The sequence below is a fragment of the Jaculus jaculus genome, chromosome 6 (genome assembly GCF_020740685.1).
Source record: "Jaculus jaculus isolate mJacJac1 chromosome 6, mJacJac1.mat.Y.cur, whole genome shotgun sequence".
NCBI classification, from domain to species: Eukaryota; Metazoa; Chordata; class Mammalia; order Rodentia; family Dipodidae; genus Jaculus; species Jaculus jaculus.
The window spans coordinates 64,317,884-64,340,500 of NC_059107.1; the positions used below are offsets into that span (position 1 = coordinate 64,317,884).

The 22,617-nt window shown below is 43.1% G+C and overlaps 1 protein-coding gene and 1 pseudogene across 3 annotated transcripts in view; one reads left to right on the forward strand and one right to left on the reverse strand.

The window, feature by feature from the left end:
- The window catches only part of Paip2b (poly(A) binding protein interacting protein 2B), a 34,201-nt gene extending 17,362 nt beyond the window's left edge, over positions 1 to 16,839 (forward strand). For 2 of the 3 annotated variants that reach the window (XM_045153404.1, XM_045153405.1), the window contains 3 exons: positions 9,196 to 9,344; positions 12,425 to 12,601; positions 14,692 to 16,839. In XM_045153404.1, coding sequence (XP_045009339.1) covers positions 9,204 to 9,344; positions 12,425 to 12,601; positions 14,692 to 14,748 — 375 coding nt within the window. In that variant the 5' untranslated portion in view covers positions 9,196 to 9,203 and the 3' untranslated portion in view covers positions 14,749 to 16,839. Of the gene's footprint in view, positions 1 to 2,642; positions 2,769 to 9,195; positions 9,345 to 12,424; positions 12,602 to 14,691 lie in introns of those variants that run through there. The other variant, XM_045153406.1, reaches the window with a different exon arrangement.
- On the reverse strand, positions 2,533 to 3,219 carry LOC101607484 (annotated as a pseudogene).
- Positions 16,840 to 22,617: the final 5,778 nt, after the last annotated feature.

Genomic DNA, 22,617 nt, shown 5'->3' on the forward strand with positions numbered 1-22,617 from the left:
CTAGAAGGCCTGTAAATCCTTATGAAGAGCCTCATCAAAGAGGGTAGGAGAATTTTTAAAGCCCTGTGGAGGCCTAGTCCATGTTAATTGTCCATTTTTGCCTCTCTCCAAATCTGTTCATTCAAAAGCAAAAATTGGTTGACTCTCTTTCGCTAGTAGGCTGGTGAAGAAAGCATCTTTGAAGTCCAGTACAGTATATATTTGTCTTTCAGGAAGAAACATATTAAGCAGAGTATAAGGGTTGGGCACACTGGGATGTATATGTTATACCCACTTGCTTACTTTCCTTAGGTTTTGTACAGGCCTATATCCCATGTTTCACTAGCAGGAGAGGTTTATCCCAGGGGGGACTGGCAAGGTACTTAAATGCCAGACGGTAATAATTTATTGATAGATCTTCTTTTTTTTCAGTTTTTTTTTATTAATATAACAAAACATTTTCCACAATGACAATTGTGTGCAAACTCCAGCAATATTAGCCAGCCTGTTGGCATACCCTAGATCTTCTAGCTAATGCAGTACATAGACATTATACTCCAGCCAGAAGCAACTAGTAAATTCTGCTTGTCAGGAATACAATAAATAGTTTGCTTTCCCCTTTCCTTAAATTATTCTTATACTCATGCATCTCAGTTATTGGTTTACTAGACTCTATTAAACTCTGGAAATAAATTCTGGATTTAAATACAGCTGCCATCTCCCCAACCCAACAGCTAAGCAGAAAATAAAATAGAGAAATAGAGCAGGGTGTCTACAAAAAGCTGAGGTGTGTTTCTTTCTTTTCTTTAAGGAAGGGTATTGCTCTTGCCAAGGCAGACCTTGAACTCACCTCAGCTTCCCTGATGCTAGGGTTAAAGCCATGCGCCACCATATCCAGAATCCTAGCTGAGTTTCATCCGTACCTAGACCACTTAAAGCTATTCACTAGAAGAAAAGTTATCCAGCATAAGGCAAACAAAAGCCAGATTTGACTTTTAGATTCTTCACAGTTCGAACCATCAAGTCCACAGGAATATCCATGACCCCTCTGAAGGTCCTTGGACCATAACGTTTTGTGTCACCAGGGAAATGCCCAGCAGGTGGAGAAGGACTCCTAGGATGTTCAGCTTCACAAGATGGGGAGTTCAGAGTGGTATGCAACCAGATAAACAAGGTTTTAAGACCTTGTCACATAAAATAACACTATACATAAATACCATTCTGCAGGGATCTTTTAGTTTAAATTATATTGTCTATCACTATGTGAAAAAGCGGGCTAATAGTTCTACAATCTTAAGTAATTAAAAGGATAACCATTTAATCAATTTTCATCAATAAATCATTAGCCTAACTTCCATCTTGAGGCTGTCATAGTAATGGCCACTACCTGACGTGCATTCCTCTTCAGTGACAAAGGAATAAGCATAAACTTTATAACATTTAAGTGGTAGGTGGAGTCAGTGTTGAATAACCGCATAACTTTTCCTTAAATCCCTTTATTTCTACTAATAAATCCAGTTACTTTAGGCAATTCCATTTTATTCTCCATTGAGGATGAGCCATGTTATCACCACTATAGAACTTACTCCACATCCAGGCCGATTTCATCTAAATCATTCAGTCTTATCAATTTTAAGGTTTTTTTTTTTTAATTACCTTTTTATAACACTAAAACAGTATGTAAAACTTTAAAATGTTTTTCAAATATAGTAATATTCTGATATGTTAGATAATTAAATTACTGGGCAAGTGATCTCAATCAATTTTGTAAAGAGGTTCAACTAAATTTTTATTTAGCGAGGTGAGTTTCAACTATTCAAAAACTGGTAAATGAACCTATTACTGTGTGTCACCCTGAAATTTTTCCCTTATGAGACCATCTGTAAATCAAAATAAAAGTTGGCCAGATAACTATTAATGTTAACAGGTATATTGAGCAATAAACAACCCTTTTCATCTGATTGACATCTGTTCAGTTTTTATTGGTTTAGTATGAAAGCCCATTAAGTGACTCATTGGACTGGTCAAGGTAGGACACCTGCACAACACAAAAGGATTTTTAATGCACTTGGTTTTGTAGTAGTTTTCTGGTAGTCACATGCACATGCACACTTGCACACACACCGGTGGAGTACACTAGATACTGGTTCTGCCTCATTATCTGGTATATGTACTGTTCACAATTTGTGGTTTTGAAAATGGTATAACTGAACATGGCCAAGTGACACCCACTCGCTTCTTACAAAGCACTGGGGTTCAGCTGCCTTCTCAAGACGACAGGCTTTCAACACAAACTGAATGCAAGCACAAAAGACTGACATCTGGAAAAGATCAGGTCTTGGCTCCATTTTCTATCTTCTCAAACATGACTAAGAAAATGGTCACAAGTAATAACATCTACATGTGCAAAAGGAAGGCCTGTGAACTGGGGAGTGGGCCTGTATAGTATTATTGCCCTCAAGGAGTGTGCACAATCTAGATGTGCCAGCATGGAAAACCATCCTGCATTGAGGTTTTCCAAGAGGTCAACAAGACTGCCAAGAAGCCTCTGGTCTGTACCAACAGCTCGCTGTCTTCAGTACAGGCCTTCATGTTGTCAGCCACGCTGCTCCTGCAAAATCCTTAATGTAGAAGAGTTGTCAGTGCTGACAGTGGGCTACGAGCGGTGATGAAGGATGGAATCCATATGCACATGGAGCTTCATTTCAGTGTCAAGAATTTGAACAAGTTGATGCATGGATGGAAGATGGCCAGATTCCAGCTCGGACCACACAGGCACATCATTTAAGGTGATCTCAAATGCACCTGTTGACATGCACTGGTTCTCTTTCATGTTGCTCAGGAAGAAGACCATCATACAGGCATAGACCTTGTTTTCTTGGCCCCGCTGCCAGATGCTAGGAGCTTGTATGCCAAAGAAAACAAAAGGATCCTTGCCAACAATTATTAACCCTATTAATACTAGCTTGAAGATTGACAGGAAAGATGCTATGTGTCTATAAGTTGGTTGTGGAAGGTAATTTTCTCCTTCAATGTGGATGTCTGGATACCGCTGGCTAATAACTCACATGTATTCCTCAAACACCCGCCTATACCCTCAGGACACACAGATCTGGAACTTGAGCAGTGGGCCGTGGCACACTGCATCTTTAACCTCTTGCTGGGCACACTGCCCAGGTTGGCCGAGGCCTCGCTGCGGACCAGTGCCAACACTGCCACCAGGACCAGCAGCAGCCTCATCTTTGCTGACACATGGCAGCCGGCCCGAGTCTCTGTCTTCTTTTTTCAGTATTTATTTATTTTATTTATTTGAGGGAGAGACTAAGAGGCAGAGAGAATGGGTGTGCCAAGGCCTTCAGCCACTTGCAAATGAACTCCAGACGCATATGCCACCTTGTACATCTGGCTTACGTGGGTCCTGGGGAATTGAACCTGGGTCCTGTGGCTTTTCAGGCATGCGCCTTAACTGCTAAGCCATCTATCTCTCCAGCCCAATTGTCTTATACCTTCTTTTGCTTCCAGTGGCATTGGGTACTGTTTGACTCTCACTGGGGTTGCCATGCTCTTTAGTTCAACCACGATTGGGGTTGGTGTTTAGCCAACCTAGGGCTGTTAGTTTCAGCCCATACTTCTGGGAACTTGTCTTATAAAGAGGACAGGAGGTTTTGGTCTCATTCAATGTTAGGACCCCCTAATAGGAGGCATTCCTCTCCTAAAGGTACTATGATCAGGATCTCTGGTTTTTCCATCAATATCTCTACATTCTGACTTCCAAATTATATTTTAACTTTCATCTTATGTAATAAGTCTTTTCCCAGTAATGCGTAAGCAGACATTCAGGAATGACAAGAAAAGTATGTGTCATAGTACCTTTTCCGAGGTCCACTTGTCTTTTGGTAGTCTGGGGTTATGTTTTGACCCAGTTGTACCTTGTACCAGCATCTGTTTGCCCAAGAGGGATCCAGCTGCTTCCTGTAGCACTGGAAAATATGCCCCAATATCCACTAGAAACTCTACAGGCTTTCCCTTCACTTGCAGGCTCAGGGGGGAACTTCAAGCCCTGGCCCCCTCAGAATACATTTGCTGTGGGGTGTGGTGGTACATACCTTTAGTCCCACCACTTAGGAGGCTGAGGTAGGGGATTGCTCTGACTTTAAAGCCAACCTGGGGCTACAGAGTGAATTTCAGGTCATTCTGTGCTAGAGTAGTTAGTCACTGCCTTGAAGGGGAGGAAAAAAAAAAGAATGGACTAGGGAGATAGGTCTTTAAATAAAGTGCTTGCTATACAAGTGGGAGTATCTGAGTTTGGAGCTCCAGAGCCCACATGAAGCTGGATGATATAGTGTGTCTATAATCCCAGTGTACTTAGGGCAAGAAGGGAGGTCAGGACAGGAGTATCCTACAGAAGTTTGCAGGCTGGCTAGCACATTGGTGAAAAATGAAATACGCTGCCTTAAGGTGCAGGGTGAGGAACAGCACCCAAGGTTGTCCTCTGACCTCCACGCATGTGCTGTGGTGAGCACATGCTTTCACACATGGACACACAAAAATAAAGACCACATTTTCTCTTCCTATTTAAAAAAATATTTTATTTATTTATTTTTTTGTTTTTCAAGGTAGGGTATTACCCTAGCTCAGGCTCACCTGGAATTTACTATGTAGTTTCAGGGTGGCCTAAACCCACAGCAATACTCCTACCCCTGTCTCCCGAGTGCTGGGATTAAAAGCGGCGCCACCATGCTCAGCTTTTTAAATTTACTTATTGGAGACAGAGAAGGAGAGTGAATGGGCATGCCAGGGGCTCTAGCCACTGTAAACGAAACTCCAGATACATGTGCAAGCACCTTAACTGCTAAGCCATCCATCCCTCCAGCCCCTTTCTTCCTATTTTAATGTTAAGAAGACTGATCTATAGTAGGTTTAGAGCAGGGGTGTCCAATCTTTTGTTTTCTCTGAGCCACATTGAATGAAGAATTGTCTTGGACACACATTAAATGAACTTTTAGAAATTTGGCATGGGGAAGTTCTTATCCTCATCCTACCATATGGGTCTGGCCTAGAAATACTAAGCCTTGACATTTTTATCCCTCTTAACCTCCCCCCCCCCCCGCCATTTTTGAGATGGTTTCTCATTCTCTAATTCAGGCAGGCCTGGATCTCACTATGTAGCGCCACCTGACCTCAGACTTTCAGCAACCCTCTTGCCTCAACCTCCTGAGTTCAGGGATTATAGGTTGAGACACCCTATGCATGTGCATAGTGTGTGTGTACATATCTGTGCTGATGTGGCACCCTATAGGCTTGCCTGTGGTGTCCAGAAAACTGTCAGGTGTCTCCCTCTCCATTATTCACCCACATGTTTTTCCTTGTAAAAGAGTTTCATACTGATTTTTGAGCCCCAGTGATTCTACAGTCTCCATGACCACAACCAGCTATTTGCCTGCCTTCTAAAGAGGGAGTAACGTGCTTATACAGGAAGTGCCCTTAACTGCTGAGCTAGCTCTCCATTCCTCTTATTAAATTTTTTGCTTTCTTTTTTTTCTGGTTTTAACTTTTTACTGATACTGACAACTTCCATAAATATAGACAGTATACCATGATCATAATCCACTCCTACCACCCTCCCTTTTCTTCCTCCCAAATCCTCTCCCCAGTAAATCCCTTCTTTTTTTCGAACCTAGTCTCTTGTATTTTGATACCATCATTTTTTCCCCTCCTGTTACACAGTATTTGTGTGGGTAGTATCAGTCACTGTGAGGTTGTGAATAACATGGCCGCTTTGTGTCTGGAAGATAGTATTGTAAGCAGGTATACCCTTCCTTTGGCTCTTACATTCTTTCTGCCATCTCTTCCACAATGGACCCTGAGCCTTGGAGGGTGTGATAGAGATGTCTCAGTGCTGAACACTCCACTATCACTTCTCAGCACTATGGTGAGTTTTGAGTCATTACATCTGAAAAGAGAAGTTTCTCTAACCAAAAATAAGAGTAGTATTAATATTGTTGGTATAAACGTAAGTGTTTAGAGGGTAGTTTGGTAGATATAATAAATGCATTCAGTCAGACAGCAGCAGGTATTACTCCCCTAGGGCTTATGACCTCCCCAGCTTTTGATTAAGTTTTCAGTGACAAGCATGAATTCCCTTGTGTGGAGTGGGCGTCAAGCCCAGCATTCTGACAGCTAGTCAACAGGGAGGAGGCTTCCAGCTCAGCATCAGTTTGATTTCTCCATGACCTGCAGCCCAAGCATGTAGATTCTTCAACAATAGAGTCTTACCGTCTACTTCTGGTGGGCAATAAAGAGCATTGGCAATGGCCTGTAATGTTTCGAGTGCTACAAGAACCTCCTTGTCCAACAACTTGCTGGAAGGTATTCCATTCCTGGCACTGACATTTTTAGAATAACAATCTGGCTTCTGGGCACAGCATTATTCACCTCCAACCAGGATACTTCTGCCCACACTTTTTTTTTTTTTTTGTATTTTTTTTCTTTTCAGAATTTTTTTTTTTTTTTTTTTTTTTTTTTTGGTTTTTTGAGTCAGGGTCTCACTCTGGCTCATGCTGACCTAGAATTCACTATATAGTCTCAGGGTGGCCTTGAACTCACGGCGATCCTCCTACCTCTGCCTCCCAAGTGCTGGGATTAAAGGCGTGCGCCACCACGCCCGGCTTCAGAATTATTTTTAATTAACAGCTTCCATGATTATAAAAAATATTCCATGGTAATGCCCTCCCTCCCCCCACTTTCCCCTTTGAAACTCCATTCTCCATCATACCTCCTGCCCCTCTCAATCAGTCTCTTTTGTAATTTGATGTTATGATCTTTTCCTCATAATATGATGGTCTTTTGTAGGAAATGTCAGGCACTGTGAGGTCATGGATATCCAGGCTATTTTGTGTCTGGGAGAAGCACATTGTAAGGAGTCCTACCCTTACTTTGGCTGTTATATTCTTTCTGCCACCTCTTCCACAATGGACCCTGCGCCTTGGAAGGTGTGATAGAGATATTGTAGTACTGAGCACTCCGGTCACTTCTTTCCAGCACCATGATGCCTTCTGAGTCATCCCAAGGTTACTGCCATCTGAAAAGAAAAGATTCACTACCAAAAGTGAGAGTAGCATTAATATAAGGGTATGAACATTAAGAGAAATGATTACTAGGCAGTTTGATGAGCATAGTATATACATTTAGCCAGACAGCAGCAGATGTTACACCTCTAGAGCTCATGACTTAACCCTGTTTTAAGTTTTTAGTATCAGGGATGTATTCCCTCCCATGGATTGGGCCTCCAGTCCAATTAGAGAGCAGCTGGTTTCCACCGACCAATGTGCCACTATTGTACCCATTGACTCATTTGGCCTGGGTAGCCAAATATGAGGCTTGCAGTGTCCACTGTTGAGTATCTTCACTGGTGATTTCTCTTTCTCCCATTGAACTGCATGCAGAATGGCTTCTTCCAGCTTTCTGTCAGCTGGTCTACATGGAGGAGATTATCAGCTCAGTTCCAGCAGGATTTCTCAGTGGCCTTATAGCCAAAGTATGTGGAGTCTTCAGCAATAGGGTCTTAACATCTATTCCTGGTGGGAAACCAAGGGCCTCGGCAATGGCCTGTAATATTTTGGAGGCATCAGGGACAACCTCTTTGATAGGTCTCCCTCTGTCAAGATAACTCCTCTGATGCTCCTCCCGTAGCCTTGAGATGAAGGTTTACTTACGGAGCATGGAGACCCCAGGGTGCTGTACCACCAAGAAGTCTCATCCCACCCTGAATGAAGATTTCCCCATAGCTGTTTCCAGAAGCTCCTTGTCCCTGTCCAGGAATATGATACCCCAAACAATACTTCCATGGAGTTCACTATGTTGCTTGGGATTGTTACCCCTGCCTATTGATCCTCCCTCAGTGAGAGTTTACTTACAGAGCATGGAGACTTCAAAGAAACCACCTTGATGGAACTCAATGTTCCTTGATCTTTTTTGTATCTCCCCTTGAGACCACAAGATGTCATGGGGGTACCTGAGATCCCAGGTAAGGATCTCATGATCCTCCCCACACCTTTTCCCATGAGTTCACCCAGCTGCTTTTGATAAAGCTGGCAATAGTTGTTCAGTGCAGCTAGTAAAGTCGATGTCCATATGGCTTATTCCTAGCATCTTAAATTTTGATTAGCTCTCCTCCCATCCACTCCTCTCTTCGATCCCTTCCCCTAATCCCACTTAGACCATTCTATCCCCAGTATTCTGCTCCTCTGCTTACATATGTACTATACCCTCCCATTAATTCCTCCCCTTCTCCAGGCTCCCTTCTTAGCTTCCTGGCCACTACTACTGGTTTTTACTCCAACTCATGTACAAATATAAACATTTGAGGGGCTGTAGAGATGGCTTAGCGGTTAAGGCATTTGCCTGCAAAGCCAAAGGATCCCAGTTCAATTCTCCAGGTCCCACTTAAGCCAGATGCACTAGGGAGCACATGCATCTGGAGTTTGTTTGCAGTGGCTGGAGGCCTTAGTACACCCATTCTCTTCTTCTCTTTCCCTCTCTCTCAAATGAACGAATAAAATGTATTTAAAAAAACAAATATAAACATTTGAATCTAGGATCCACATATGCAAGAAAACATGGGCCTCTTCTTAATTATTTATTTGTTTGCAGAGAGAATGGGCACTTCACAGCCTCTTGCCACTGGGAACAAATTCCAGATGCAAGTGCCACTTTGTGCATCTGGTTTTATGTGAATACTGGGGAAACAAACTCAGGCCATAAAGCTTTGCAAGCAAGTACCTTGCCGTCTTTCCAGCCCTCTTCTTATTTATTATTATTTTTTTAAATAGTCACTTTTTTATTTAAACCATGCCTGGATTAAATACTTTTGAAAATTTATTTACAATCAGAGAGAGAGAATGGATGCACCAGGGTCTCCAGCCACCATGAAATGAACTCCAAACGCATGTGTCACTTTGTGCATCTGACTTTACGTAGGCACTGGGAGTTGAACTAGGGTTGTTGCAGCCCTCCTCTTATTAAACAACTGTACCTGTATGTAGTTGATAATTACAAAGTATGGTTGATTTTTCTAACAGTTACAGACTATCAGTTCCTGTTACTTTAAATTAAAGTCTTTGTCTTACAACTTGAGAAGCTTCTGAAAAGTTCTGAATATTTTAGGTTTATATTTCATCCTATATATTCACTTTTGCCTCTTTTGTTCTTGTTTAGATTTTATCATGATGAATGGTTCCAGTGTGGCAAATACATCATCCAATGTGAAATCCAAAGAGGACCAAGGGTTAAATGGGCATGAGGAAAAAGAAAATCCATTTGCCGAGTATATGTGGATGGAGAATGAAGAGGATTTCAATCGGCAGGTAAATAGAGGTGGAGGATGGGTCATATTTTCCCAGTATGCTAGAGTCCTTTTGCTCTACTTACATGAAATAACAAGTAGTAGTAAGTGGCCCTGGGCTCTTGAGTGCTAAAGGCTTGGGTAGGCTGACATACTCAGAGAACTATTGAAACTTCTGGTTCCAGGCCTTAGCCAGAGGTTCATAGCTGCAGGGGCTCAGGTTAGCATGTACTGCTCTGGGTTCTGGTTGCAGGAGCATGACGCTCAGAAAGTGGTGAAGTCCTCAGCTCTGGCAGCAATAGTCAGGGTGGTCTACCACACATACTTGGCCTTTGAGGTAGGGAAGCTGCCAGCACCCAGGACCAGTACTCACTGTTTCTGCCATCTGGTTCCCCAGCTTCCACCCCTACCATCCCATGTTGTCTCTGCTCCTTCCCTGGAGTTCTTCAGCTTTCCTCTTGCCACTACTGCCACAGCAACTGCCTTTGCTAAGGTCATGGCTCCTGCCACTCTACTGTAGGGTCACTGCTGCTCCCCTTTGTGTTGCTTTGCCACTCAGCATGCAGAGACATAACACCTGGGAGCAGCCTTTCCTTGGGCCTAGTGGTGCAGTACCAGAAGCAGTGCAGGCGAGTGTCCTGTTTGGCTCAGAAAGTGAACTGGACGTCCTGCTTTTTACAGACAGGGAAGGCAAAGGGATGGTGTGAGTGTAGCATGTAAATAAAGGGTTGTATTTGCCCAGTCACAAACATCTCACCGACTGATGGCTTCATACTGAATTACTGAGGAAGTGTTCCCTTCCCAACTTGAGTGAGAATAGCTGTGGGGTCATCTGAAGCTCATAGTTCCAAAGCTGGGCAGATTGCAAGGGTGGTTGTGACTGGAGAGAGGATGCAGAACAGTTATGCTTAGAGTAAAGTCTCCTGGAGCAGGAGCCAGGGCTTCGGGTTCATAGTCCTTGCAATTGGAATGTTCACGGAGTTGTCAGAAAGTATACAGACCAGCGGGCTGCCATGAAGCTAGTTCAACCAGTGGTCAGAAAAAGGGCTGTTGGGCTGGCAGTTCTTCAGGGCCAGGCTGCCAGGAAGAAGGGAAAGTCTTTTCTGTTTTCTTGCTCAAAGTCCTAAGCAGCCCCTTCTCAGGGCTTCTCTCATTCACAGAGAAAAACATTGCAGTAGGTCTGGCTGCATAGTGAGTTTGAGGCTAGACTGGTCTACATGTGAGACACTGTCTCAAAACAGCCAACCAAGATCTCAGAAAGAATAACTCAGGAGAGAAAGGAAGAATTCTTTTTTGGTGTTTTTTGTGATGTGTGTATATGTGTGTGTGTGAGAGATTTGGTGTGTTTGTTTGGTGAATGCATACATATGTTCCACTGTGGTGACACATCTGAGTACCTGTGAGGGGAAGGGTACCTGCAGCGGCCTAAGCAGAACATTGGATATCCCACTCCATCATTCTTCTGCCAGTTCTTCTTCTTATTATTTATTTGCAGATACAGAGAGAAATAGTGAGAAGGAGAGAGACATAGAGAATGGGAACACCAGAGTCTCCAGCTATTGCAGATGAACTCCGGACACATGCAATACTTTATCTGGCTTTTACATGAGTACTGGATAATTGAACTGGGGCCATTAGTCATTGCGAGCAAGTGCCTTAACCTCTGAGCCAGACAGACTGCAGGAAAGGGGATTGGAGGATGGTGAAGCAAGGGCCTTTATACTCGCTCACATCTGCAGAGTAAACAGCATTTGTGAAAACATGTAAAGATCCTAGTTACTATTTAGGGGAAATGTTTAAGGAATATGGAGTTGTTTAAATATTCAGGTTGTTTGTTTTTTTCTGAAAGAATACTGTGCAAATGACACAATTTTCTAGTGATTTTTCTATATCTTTCTAAGGCCCTGAAAATATTTATCTGCCTTGAGGGTCTTATTACTAGAATAGTGGGCCAGGAGCTGAATTGGTTTTGATTTAATTTCTTTTGTGGGCCTAGAGAGATGGCTTAGTTGTTAAAGCATTGCTTGTGAAGCCAAAGGACCCAGGTTCGATTCCCCAGTACCCACATAAGCCAGAGGCACAACTGGCACATTTGTCTGGAGTTTGTTTGCAGTGGCTAGAGGCCCTGGTGCTTCCATCCTCTCCCTCTCTCACTCTGTGTCAAATAAAATTTTTAAAAAAAAAAATCTAATCCCAGCACTCAAGAGGATCGCTAAGAGTTCAAGGCCACCCTGAGACTACATAGTGAATTCCAGGTCAGCCTGGGCTAGAGTGAGACCCTACCTCAAAAAGACAAACAAACAAACAAAAAAACCCAAAATAAATGAAATCTTTGTTGTGGGGGTAGGGTTGTGGTTTTTCAAGGTAGGGTCTCACTCTAGCCCAGGCTGACCTGGAATTCACTAAGCAGCATCAGGGTAGCCTCAAACTAAAAACAGTCCTCCTACCTCTGTCTCCTAAGTGCTAGCACTAAAGACGTGCACCACCATGCACAACTTTGATTTAATTTCCAATATCCAAGTAGTAGACTGATTACATGCCTCCCGTATCTTTTGCATACTGTCTGTAAAATGGGAAATTAAGGAAGATTGCTTTTTAGCAAATCAAGAAAACAGTATTTCCTGGAGGTCTTTCCATAAGGCTATATAAATGGAAAATACTTTTGTCACATAAAGGTCTGTGAAGACTGAAGTTTCTGCCATTTTGCATAACTATTTCCTTAGTTTTGTTGTTGATACAATTCATTTGAAAAAGTTTTAAAATCATGTTTTAGGGCTGGAGAGATGGCTTAGCTGTTAAGGTGCCTGTGAAGCCTAAAGACCCAGGTTTGATTCCCTAGTACCCACGTAAGCCAGATACACAAGGTGGCACATGCATCTGGAATTCATTTGCAGCAGCTGGAGGCCCTGTTGTGCCCATTCTCTCTCTCTCCAGTAAATGAATCAATAAATAAAATATTTTAAAATCATGTTTAACAGTCATTAGAAGTCTCTATATTCTGAGGTATAATGAGAGCCTCTGAAGGGCCTCAGGATGGGGAAAACTTTGAGTACCCCCCACCCACACACACACTCTGACACTCTGAGTTGTCCCCTCTGCCAGGTGGAGGAGGAGCTACAGGAGCAAGACTTCTTGGACCGCTGCTTCCAGGAGATGCTGGATGAAGAAGACCAAGACTGGTTCATTCCAGCACGGGACCTGCCTCAGGCTATGGGACAGTTGCAACAGCAGTTAAATGGACTGTCTATCAACAGTGACCATGATTCTGAAGATATTTTGGTAAGAGCCACAAATAGTGCCCATGTGACATAGTAAAAGAAAAGTGTTTGGTCTATAGTCTCCATTCTGCATCCTTTCTTTGTGGCCCTTCATCCTTCTCTCACAAGTCACTGAGACCTGAGTTTATGTGTCTTTACTCTTCAGAGCAGAGGGAAACATGTTGTCAGTGTCACCAGCTTTCATATCCCTCTAATGTACTAAATTGGGGCAAATTATACAAACCTGGGAACTAGAAAGGTTTGGTTCCAAAGAAGATTTGCTATTGTCTTATACTGTATTTAATACACTCTAGTTTTGAATGGCTCCTGTACAAAAAGCCTGTTCCTATTGGGAGAAACATGCTCCTGACTTACCTTCCATGCTGATGCAGTGTCTGAATTCTGTGAGCACTGTGGTTCCTGCACAGCTTGTGATCTGATGAATGGGTCCACAATGTACAGAGATAGGTACATGGACAGAGGGCAGACCACCAAAGCCTATGGGAAGATAGTAGTGTCCAGACTGGATTCATGAATTACTGCCTCTCACAAAATTAAGCTGTTCAGTGAATTGAAAAGCTTTTTGTAGAGTCAAACTTAGAAGCTTTGGATGAGGTTTTTAGAAGCCAAAAGGAGCAAATGAGCTTGGTTAGTACTGAGTATGTCTGGAACCTTTGAGAACAGCCCCTCAATGGCAGCCTGAGCTATAAGAAATTGTCTTCTTATGTTTAGGGGAAGAATTCTGGGGTAGAGCTTAGGGGTAGAATACTTGCCTAGCATGTAGGAGGTCTTGGGTTTAATCCCCAATACTGTAAAAACAAACAAAATACAAAAATATGTATATACACACATATATACATGAAAATAAGTTTTGTTGCTGGAGAGATGGCTCAGCAGGTGAAAGTGTTGATATGCAAACATGACCACCTGAGTTGGATCCTTAGTACCCATGTAAAAAGCCAAGCATGGCCTTGCATGCCTGTAACCCCAGTACTGAAACTTTCTAGGGTTTGCTGGTCAGCCAGTGTAACTGAAAAAGGGAACTAAGGCAGAGGGTAATAGAGGAGGAGCCCAGCATCCTCCTCTGGCCTCTATACACATGTGCAGGCACCATATGTACACACCACAAACACACCAAAAGTATAAATAACAAAAATAAGAAAATGAATTTTTTAAGGGTCACATATTCATATGAGCCTTTTAAAAAATATTTTATTGATTTATTTGAAAGAGAGAGAGAACATGGGTATGTCAGGCCCTCTAGCTACTGCAAATGAATTCCAGATGCATGTGGCCTCTTGTGCATCTGGCTTTATGTGGGTACTGGGGAATTGAACCTGGGTCCTTTGGCTTTGCAGGCAAGTGCCTCAACTGGTAAGCCATCTCTCCAGCCCCTTTATTTTTTTTTTTAATATTTTATTTGTTGATTTGTATGTAAGAGAGAGAACGGGCACATGCTGGGTCCTCTAGACACTGCAAAGGAACTCCAGACACATGTGCCACCTGTGCATCTGGTCCACATGGGTACTGGGGAATTGAACCTGGGTCCTTAAGCTTTGCAGGCAAGTGACTTAACATATATATTGTTGTTGTTGTTTTCGAGGTAGAGTCTTGCTGTAGCCTGGGCTGACCTGAAATTCACTATGTAGTCTCAGGGTGGCCTCGAATTCACAGCAATCCTCCTACTTCTGCCACCCAAGTGCTGGGATTAAAGGCCTGTGCCACCATGCATGGTAAATAAAATTTTAAAGAAGAAAACAGAAGGGAGATTTTGAGGGGAGGAAGGACAAGAGAGAGGAAGTACAATGATGCATATACATAAAATGTCATGAAAGTTGCTATTTTATATGCTTTATATGATAATTAAAAAGTCACAAAAAATATGATAAAGAATGCCGGGTGTGGTGGCGCATGCCTTTAATCCCAGCACTTGGGAGGCAGAGGTAGGATTGCCGTGAGTTCAAGGCCACCGTGAGACTACAGAGTTAATTGCAGGTCAGCCTGGACCAGAGTGAGACCCTACCTCGAAACCCCCCCCCAAAAAAAAAATATATATATATATGATAAAGTACAGCTGCCTTGAGATTTATTTTCTCTTGGTTCTTGTTTCAGAGCAAAAGTAACCTGAATCCAGATGCCAAGGAGTTTATTCCTGGAGTGAAGTACTAAGCCGACAACAGTTTTGAGAACGACCCGTCTGTCCCCACGTGGGACAGTGACGCACAGCAGTGTGCAGCTGAGGAGGGTGGCAAGGGTATATAGCTGGCTAGGAGAGGTGGCCTGACAGGATACTGTGGCTCTGGATAACCAGTGTGCTCAACCATACCCCAGAGCCTCTGAGCATTTCTCCTTAGTTTACTGACTTGTTTTAGAGCAGCTTCCTGCTTATTGTGTTACATTTTTAATCCACTCTCTGGAGTTAAGGAAATTGCAGTGGTTTTGTTCCCCATTGTTAGGAATGTTCTGCTGTCTTTAAGCAAAATAAGCTGACCAAGGGAAACTGGGTATTTTAAGAAATTACCCTTCTTACCCTGATGCAGGTCTGTCAGAAGCAAGGGACACTTGGGAGCTACTTATGGAGTTTATTAAGCTAGATAGCAAGAGGGAGAAACAGGAGGACCCAGTGGTACAAAGCCCAGCTCCCCTGGGCCCTGTTGTTTCCATGATGAACTTGGATCACTGATGGCCCCCAAGCCACTATCTTCCTGCCCTGAACTCAAGAAACAGACTTAAAGATTCATGGCTTATGGTGACTTTTGGTGATGGACTTACGAAGTTGTACCTCAGAAGAGGAAGGCTTGCCAGTGATTGTCACCACAGTCATTTAGCTACTGTTGTGCTATTGTTAAGCCTCTGTATGTACATACCACCACTCACCATGTGCCAGATGAAAGACATGCAGAGTTCCTTTGCCTTCTCACCCTACACAGTGTGCATACTCTGTGCATTCCTTTACATGCAGATCAGCTTTTTAAAAATATATTTATTTATTGGAGAGAAAGAGAGAGAACACTAGAACATGTGATAGAGCCTCTAGCCACTGCAAACAAACTCCAGATGCATGTGCCACTTTGTGCATCTGGCTTACGTGGGTCCTGGGGAAATTGAACCTGGGTCCTTAAGCTTTGCAGGCAAGCACCTTAACCATTAAGCCATCTCTCCAGCTCCACCAGACCTATTTTTTTAAAGAAAATGGTGTGTTAAACAAAAGCTTGGGAGAGTCCTTCTGTTCTGCCATTAGCTCAAGTCAGGATATTGCTAGTTATTAGTCTTAAGTCTCTTTGGACATGTTTTGTTTTGTTTTCTCCAGTCCAAAGAGTACTTTTTCCTTGATGTTTTAATGCCCTCAGAAATATTTCTGTGCTTTTTCAAGAAAATATCTTTTTCCCCTGGACACTAATAAGCAACTCAGTTTGCAGTTGGGATGTTTGTTCCTATCCCTACATATCCAGATTGTCAGTTTCTAAATGTTAGGTTTGGAATTAGAAGACCAGCAAGACAGATTTCTTTAGGCACCAATTTTTTTTAAGTATTATTTATTTATTTGGAAGTAGAGATAGGAAAGAGAGAATGGGCACACCAGGGTCTTCAGCCACTGCTGCATACAAACTTCAGGTGTATGCGTCACTTTGTGCAGTACCCACTTTACATGGGTACTGAGGAATGAAACCTGGGTCTTTACACTTGGCAGACAAGCATGCCTTAACCGCTAAGCCATCTTTCCAGCCCATAGGCCCAAATTTTTAGTAACGCCAATGAGGGAATGGCAGAGTTCAGAGCAAGAAGTTGGAGAGGAAGCTGTGTACCACCTATTGTGAGAAAGAAAGAAGGTTTCAAAGTCGTCTTGTTGAGAACTAGCAAGGGGTGGTACACACACTGCTTTGTAGTGGCTGTCTGATTCGCTGTGAGGTGGGAATTTTGCAGCAGCTTCCTTAACAGGAGGTAACCTTCTTGGTGAGTTAGAGCAGGGCCACAGGGAGAGGGAAAAAGTAGGGGCAAAAGAACTTCTGAAACCTTTACCCTGGGTTTTCGTCTCTGGGTGTACTCTTTTTGTTTCTCCTGCCTGTAACTCGCTGGACATCTTGATAGCTGGACACAGGGAGCTGCTTTTGAGACTGGAAATAATAGTCAGCAGTGTTATGAGTGAGAGACTTCCAGAGGCCTGGTGATGGTGTGGCTTCTGTGTGATTGCCACTGTGCCATGTGATAGGCCTGGAAGTGAGAGGTCAGATAACTTGAAATAAAGTTGGTGTAAATTCAGTATGTGGATACGGAACAGAGGTTGGAAGAAACGACTAGGGTCTGGAAAGCTGAAAAAAATGCTTTTTTTTTTTAAACTATCCTAGACAAGTTTGGCAACTATTTTTTTAAAATAGTTTATTTTTATTTATTTATTTGACAGAGAAAGAGGGAGAGAGAAAGAGAATGAGTAGGTGTATGTACCAGAGCCTCCAGCCACTGCAAAGGAACTCCAGGTGCAGTGTGCCTGCTTGTGCATCTGGCTAATGTGGGTCCTGGGGAATCGAATCTGGGTCCTTTGGCTTTGCAGGCAAATTGCTTTAACCACTAAGCCATCCCTCCAGCCCCAAAATTGTTTTTCTTTTGAGCTCCCTTACTGATTTTTGTTTGTGACTCCTGCATGCTAGGTAAGCATGTTCCCCTGAGCTGTGTTGTGTCCTCACCCGCCCTTGTTGGCATTTGGAAACTCCCAGCTGATTTAAACAAACATCCACTTCTTTCCTCATTTGAGTCTCATGGGTGGCTCACATGTTATAAAGAGAAGCTTAAGGAACCCGTACTGGCAGACATTCACATTAATTCCCAAAGCCTTTTGAGAGAATGGAGTGGGAAACTTTCTGAGAAGACTTTTATTTCTGTGTCAGCTTTCAGCTGGTGGTACTGGCTGAGAGTATCAATAAAAGAAATCTCTACTGCTTCTCCCAATCTCCCAGAAAGCCAGTTGGAGCTTAGAGTTCTGAAGGCTGTTGGAAGAGTATATGGATTGCAGGAAGAGACTTTGGGTATCTCCATCATTTAGTGCAATGCACTGTTGTCTGGCTATCCAGCTAGAAAGACTTGTCCAGATTCAAAAGAATCCTGAAGCTTTGCTTTTTAGAAACCTGGAGGCTCAGCTCTCAGACTTGATCTCAGAGGCTTCTCCCAATTCCTGCTGGCCCGTTGTTTGTGGATGTTAGTCTTGAGCCTTGAAACTGAGGGCTGGTGTTGCTAGTCCTCGGACTCAGTGTTCTTACTCCAGGCTTGGGAAGCAGCACACAAGGTGACCCTTATTTAAAGCGTAGGATACCCATTTTCCTCCTGTGGCCTTTCACTGTCTACTTAATGTTGCAGGGTGGGAGCAGGATTGTGTATCAGAGTACAGGCCCAGCTCTGGAGTTTGCTATCTGCTTAGCAGAAAAGTTGTGGGGCTTGCTAGCCCTTCACTGGACACAGGCTGGGAGCAAGCCTCTGTGAACAACTTCGCAGAGGTTTTGGGTGTATGCAAGGCTGCATACAATTACCTTTCAGTGGGGAGAGTTGTCTATAAATGATCTTAATGTTCAATTTAAATCACTATTCTGTACGAATTTTGGGGGGAGTTTAGGTATGGTCTTACTCTAGCCCAGGCTGGCCTCGAACTTAACCTCTTACCTCTGCCTCCCATGTGCTTGGATTAAAGGTATGAACTACCATGCCTGGCTTAATTTTGTTTTTTATTGGCAACTATGAGTTTGAAAATTTGTATGAAAATGAAACATTGTATTTATAACAGTTGCTAGTCTGGCTAGTGCCAGTATTAGTTTAGTAGTGATTGAGTTTTGATTTTTGTTTAACTCTGAAACACCAAGATGGAAATAGTTTCTCTTTTTCCCTTCAAGAGAGAAAAAAAAGGAAGGAATGCCTCTTTAGGCATTTTGACTATAGCAGAAAATCTTAAAATATAGTATAGGCCTGGACATTGCAGCTGTGGGTCAGGGGCCAGTTTTTGTCTAGATTACTTGACTTTTGAAAGTGATCAAGAGCAAAACAGAAAAGATTGTAAAGAAAAAAAAGCTATTTTTTTTTCTTTGCAGTATTGGGAATATAAATTTAGGGCCTCACATAATAGGCAAACATGCTACCACTAAGCTACATTTCCAGCCTGAAAAAGGCAGTGTCTTTGTAGCATCTTTAGTTTCCAAAGTCACAACAGCTAATCTGTCTGCATTAAGGCTGTAAGACTGTGACTTAAAATAAATATATTTTAGTGAAATGCTAAAGAGCATGTTCTAAGTTGCTGTGCCAAGCTTTTGTTTTGACTTTAGAAAAAGAGGCAGGCAAATCCATCCTGAGAGTCAGCACATTGGAGTGATGAAATGGGAAGGGAAACAGCCTGCATGTATCTCGTTGGTCGGTCTGCACTACATGGATGTGTGACTGCCTGCCTTCTTGAGTCTGGCACCTCATGGTTGGAGGAGACAGGCCTCCAGTAAGGAGCTTGGTATTTCATGCTAGTAGAGTTTTATAGTTTTGGTGACACTAAGGATGGGATCCAGGAGAGCTCTAACAAATTATACTAGGTTGGAGGTGTGCACCTGATGTGACAGAACTTTGATTCCCTTGGTTGTCTGATGGAGAGAGAGCAGGCTAACACTGACTTGATGTGTGGTGGAGACCTTACTATCTACAGTTCCATAGGATTGATTGTGCCCTTGCTGCCACCAGGGGTGGTCAGTCCTGGGGGTTGCTTTGTGTGAATGCCTCCCTCAACTGTTGCTCAGCTGTTTTGTGGATTTCATCCAAGATTCGGCCAGCCACGACTTGGGATTTTCCTTGTTTTAATTTTTTCCCATGCAGAGGCTGGACTGGTGGCAGGGACAGAGAAGCAGGAATCCACCCAAGGAAACATTAAAGGTGACTGAACAGTACCTGCCCTCTGCCCTGCCACCCAACCCACTGTTGGACTTTGGGCTCCTTTGGAGGGAGCCATGGGACAAGGACAGCTGGACTCACTACTTTATGGGGTGTCAGCCCAGAGAGCTGCATGTCCTGCTCCTGAAAAGCAGTAGAGGGACCTGTACTGGGACAGGTGGCATTGTCTTCATTTTAAAACATTGAAAACGAAAATGCCCCTTTAGATTTTGTTGCTAAGAATGTCATTTGTATGACTGGCTGAGTTTTCTTCCCTTCAAACTGACTACCTTTTGCTTAAAATGAATAAACATTCTAGGTTATTCAATATTATAACAAAATTGAAATAAATTTTTCCTGTTTTTGTAGTTCTCAGAATCAAATTCAGGGCCCTGTGATGCTAGGCAAGCACTCTATTTATTTATTTATTATTTGAGAGCTATAGGCAGAGAGAGAATGGGCATGCCAGGGCTTCCAGCCACTGCAAATGAACTCCAGACGCCTGCGCCCCCTTTGCATCTGGCTAACATGGGTCCTGGGGAATTGAGCTTCGAACTGGGATCCTTAGGCTTCACAGGCAAGTGCTTAACTGCTAAACCATCTCTCCAGCCCTGTTTATTTATTTAGTTGAGAGTGACAGAGAAAGAGGCAGATAGAGAATGGGCAAACCAGGACCTCCAGCCACTGCAAACAAACTCTAGACGCATGCACCCCCTTGTGCATCTGGCTAATGTGGGTCCTGTGGAATCAAGCCTTGAACTGGGGTCCTTAGGCTTCACAGGCAAGCACTTAATGGCTAAGCCATCTCTTCAGCCCTGAAATGACAAATTTTTAATTTTTTTTTAATATTTATAAGCAGAGAGAAAGAGTAAGATTAGGCACACCAGGGCCTCCAGCCACTGCAAACGAACTCCAAATGCATTCGCCACTCTGTGCATCTGGCTATACTGGGGTATCAAACTCAAGCCATCAGGCTTTGTAAGCAAGCACCTTCCCATAAACTATATGGTTCATCCCAGCAGTGTGGAGCTGATGACAACCACGGAGCCATTTCTTTAGCCTTTAATGCATTTCTTAGAAAGTAGTGAGTAAATGTCTCACTTTGTAGATCCATGCTAAGGGAGACTTTTGTCTAGTTGATTGTGAGGTTTTAAAAATGTTTAAAGAGGCAGGAAAGATGGCTTAGCAGTTAAGGTGCTTGCCTGCAAAGCCCTAAGGACCCAGGTTTGATTCCCCAGATCCCACATAAGCCAAATGCATATGGTGGCACATGCATCTGGAGTTTATTTGCAGTGGCTGACATGCCCATTTTCTCTCTTTATCTGTATCTTTCTAATTAATAATTTAAAATGTTTAAAGCCAGAAAAGTGGTTGAAGATAAGGAAGCCCTTTTTAAATTAGTAGAGCTGTTACCTGTCACTCACAAGGCCCTGGTTCAGTCCTCGTACCACAAAAACGTCTTTTTAATAATGCATATTTTACATGTTAAATTCACTGATTTCATGTGTACAAACCAGTGATTTTAGTAACTTGCTTCAGTGCTAAAGGTATAACCCATATCATTTTCATCCCTCCTGTTGCAGTCAGCTTCACATTGCTTGGACAGACATCCAACCAGAAACAGCTTAAGGGAGGAAAGGGTTTATTACAGGGTTACAGCATCTAAGAGAAGTTCCATCAATGGTGGAAGAAACCTGGCTCACTCCATCATATATCATTTTAGCAGAGAAAAACCAATCCAGTAGGCACAAACCGCCAGAGCTGACTCTTCTGAACACACCTACTAGGGGTGGACTCTAAGATCCACCCCCAATGACTTGTTCCCTGTAGCAGGGATCTGCCTACTAGGGCCTGAAGTAGGAAGTTTAGTCCAAAAATGACTGAGTTGGGCTAGAGAGAAGGCTTAGCAGTTAAGGTGCTTGCATGCAAAGCCTAAGGACCCACATTTAACTCCCCAGATCCCACATAAGCCAGACACACAAGGTGACGTGCAAGGTCCACAAGGTGGTGCACACATCTGGAGTTAGATTATATGGGTGGGAGGCCTGCCAATTCCCAGGCTAGTCTGTTGGGCTTGCCACAAAGAAGGGCCGGGGGGTAGGTTGGAGAGATGTCTTAATGGTTAAGGTGCTTGCCTGTGAAGCCAAAGGACCCAGGTCCAAATCCCCAGGACCCACATAAAGCCAGATGCACAAAGTGGCACATGGGTCTGGAGTTTGTCTACAGTGGCTGGAGGCCCTAGTTTGCCTGACTCTATTTGCTTCTTTCTCTCAAATAACATTTTTAAAACAACTGACTTTGACTCTAGGAGCTGGAGAGATGGCTTGGTGGTTAAGACACTTACCTGCAAAGCTGAAGGACCCAGGCTCAGTTCCCAGTGCCCATGCAAAGCCAAATGCGCAAGGTGGTACATACATCAGGAGTTCCTCTGCAGTGGCTAGAGGAACTGGCACACCCATATTCTCTCTCTCCCTCTCTTTGCCTTTCTGTCAAATAAAAAAAAAAAATTGGAGGGGGGTGTGTTTCAAGGTAGGGCCTTGCTGTAGTCCAGGCTGACCTGGAATTCACTTGGTAGCCTTAGGGTGGCCTTGAACTCAGTGATCCTCCTACCTGTGCCTCCCAAGTACTAGGATTAAAGGTATGCATCACCATGCCCAAGTAAAATATTTTTTAAAAATGACTGAGTATGTAGGGCCATACATTCAAACTATCACATGAAACTACCACATCCTAAAGTAAGATCCTAGAGATTACTTTGGAGAAGGAGTTCTGGATGATATCTCAATAGATCCTTCACATTGATGTTGGACCAGATTAAATGAGTCTGTTCAACAGAAACAGGTGCACATCATTGCTGGTCACCTTATGTGACTACTGTTCATCTTCAAGTTCCATTTACAGCCATCAAAAAGTTCTGTATGCTACACAGGCTGATTATTTTTAGTTCAGTAGAATTTTAGGTACATTTCTACAGTGCTTGACAAAAAAATTATTTCTAGAATATGCTTGACAGTATATTCTAGAGGTAGCTTTCACTTGAGATTAGGTTCATCTTCTGAGAATATTAAAAAGTTGGGCTGGAAAGATGGCTTAGTGGTTAAAGCACTTGCCTGTGAAGCTAAGGATCTAGGCTTGATACCCCAGTTGCAT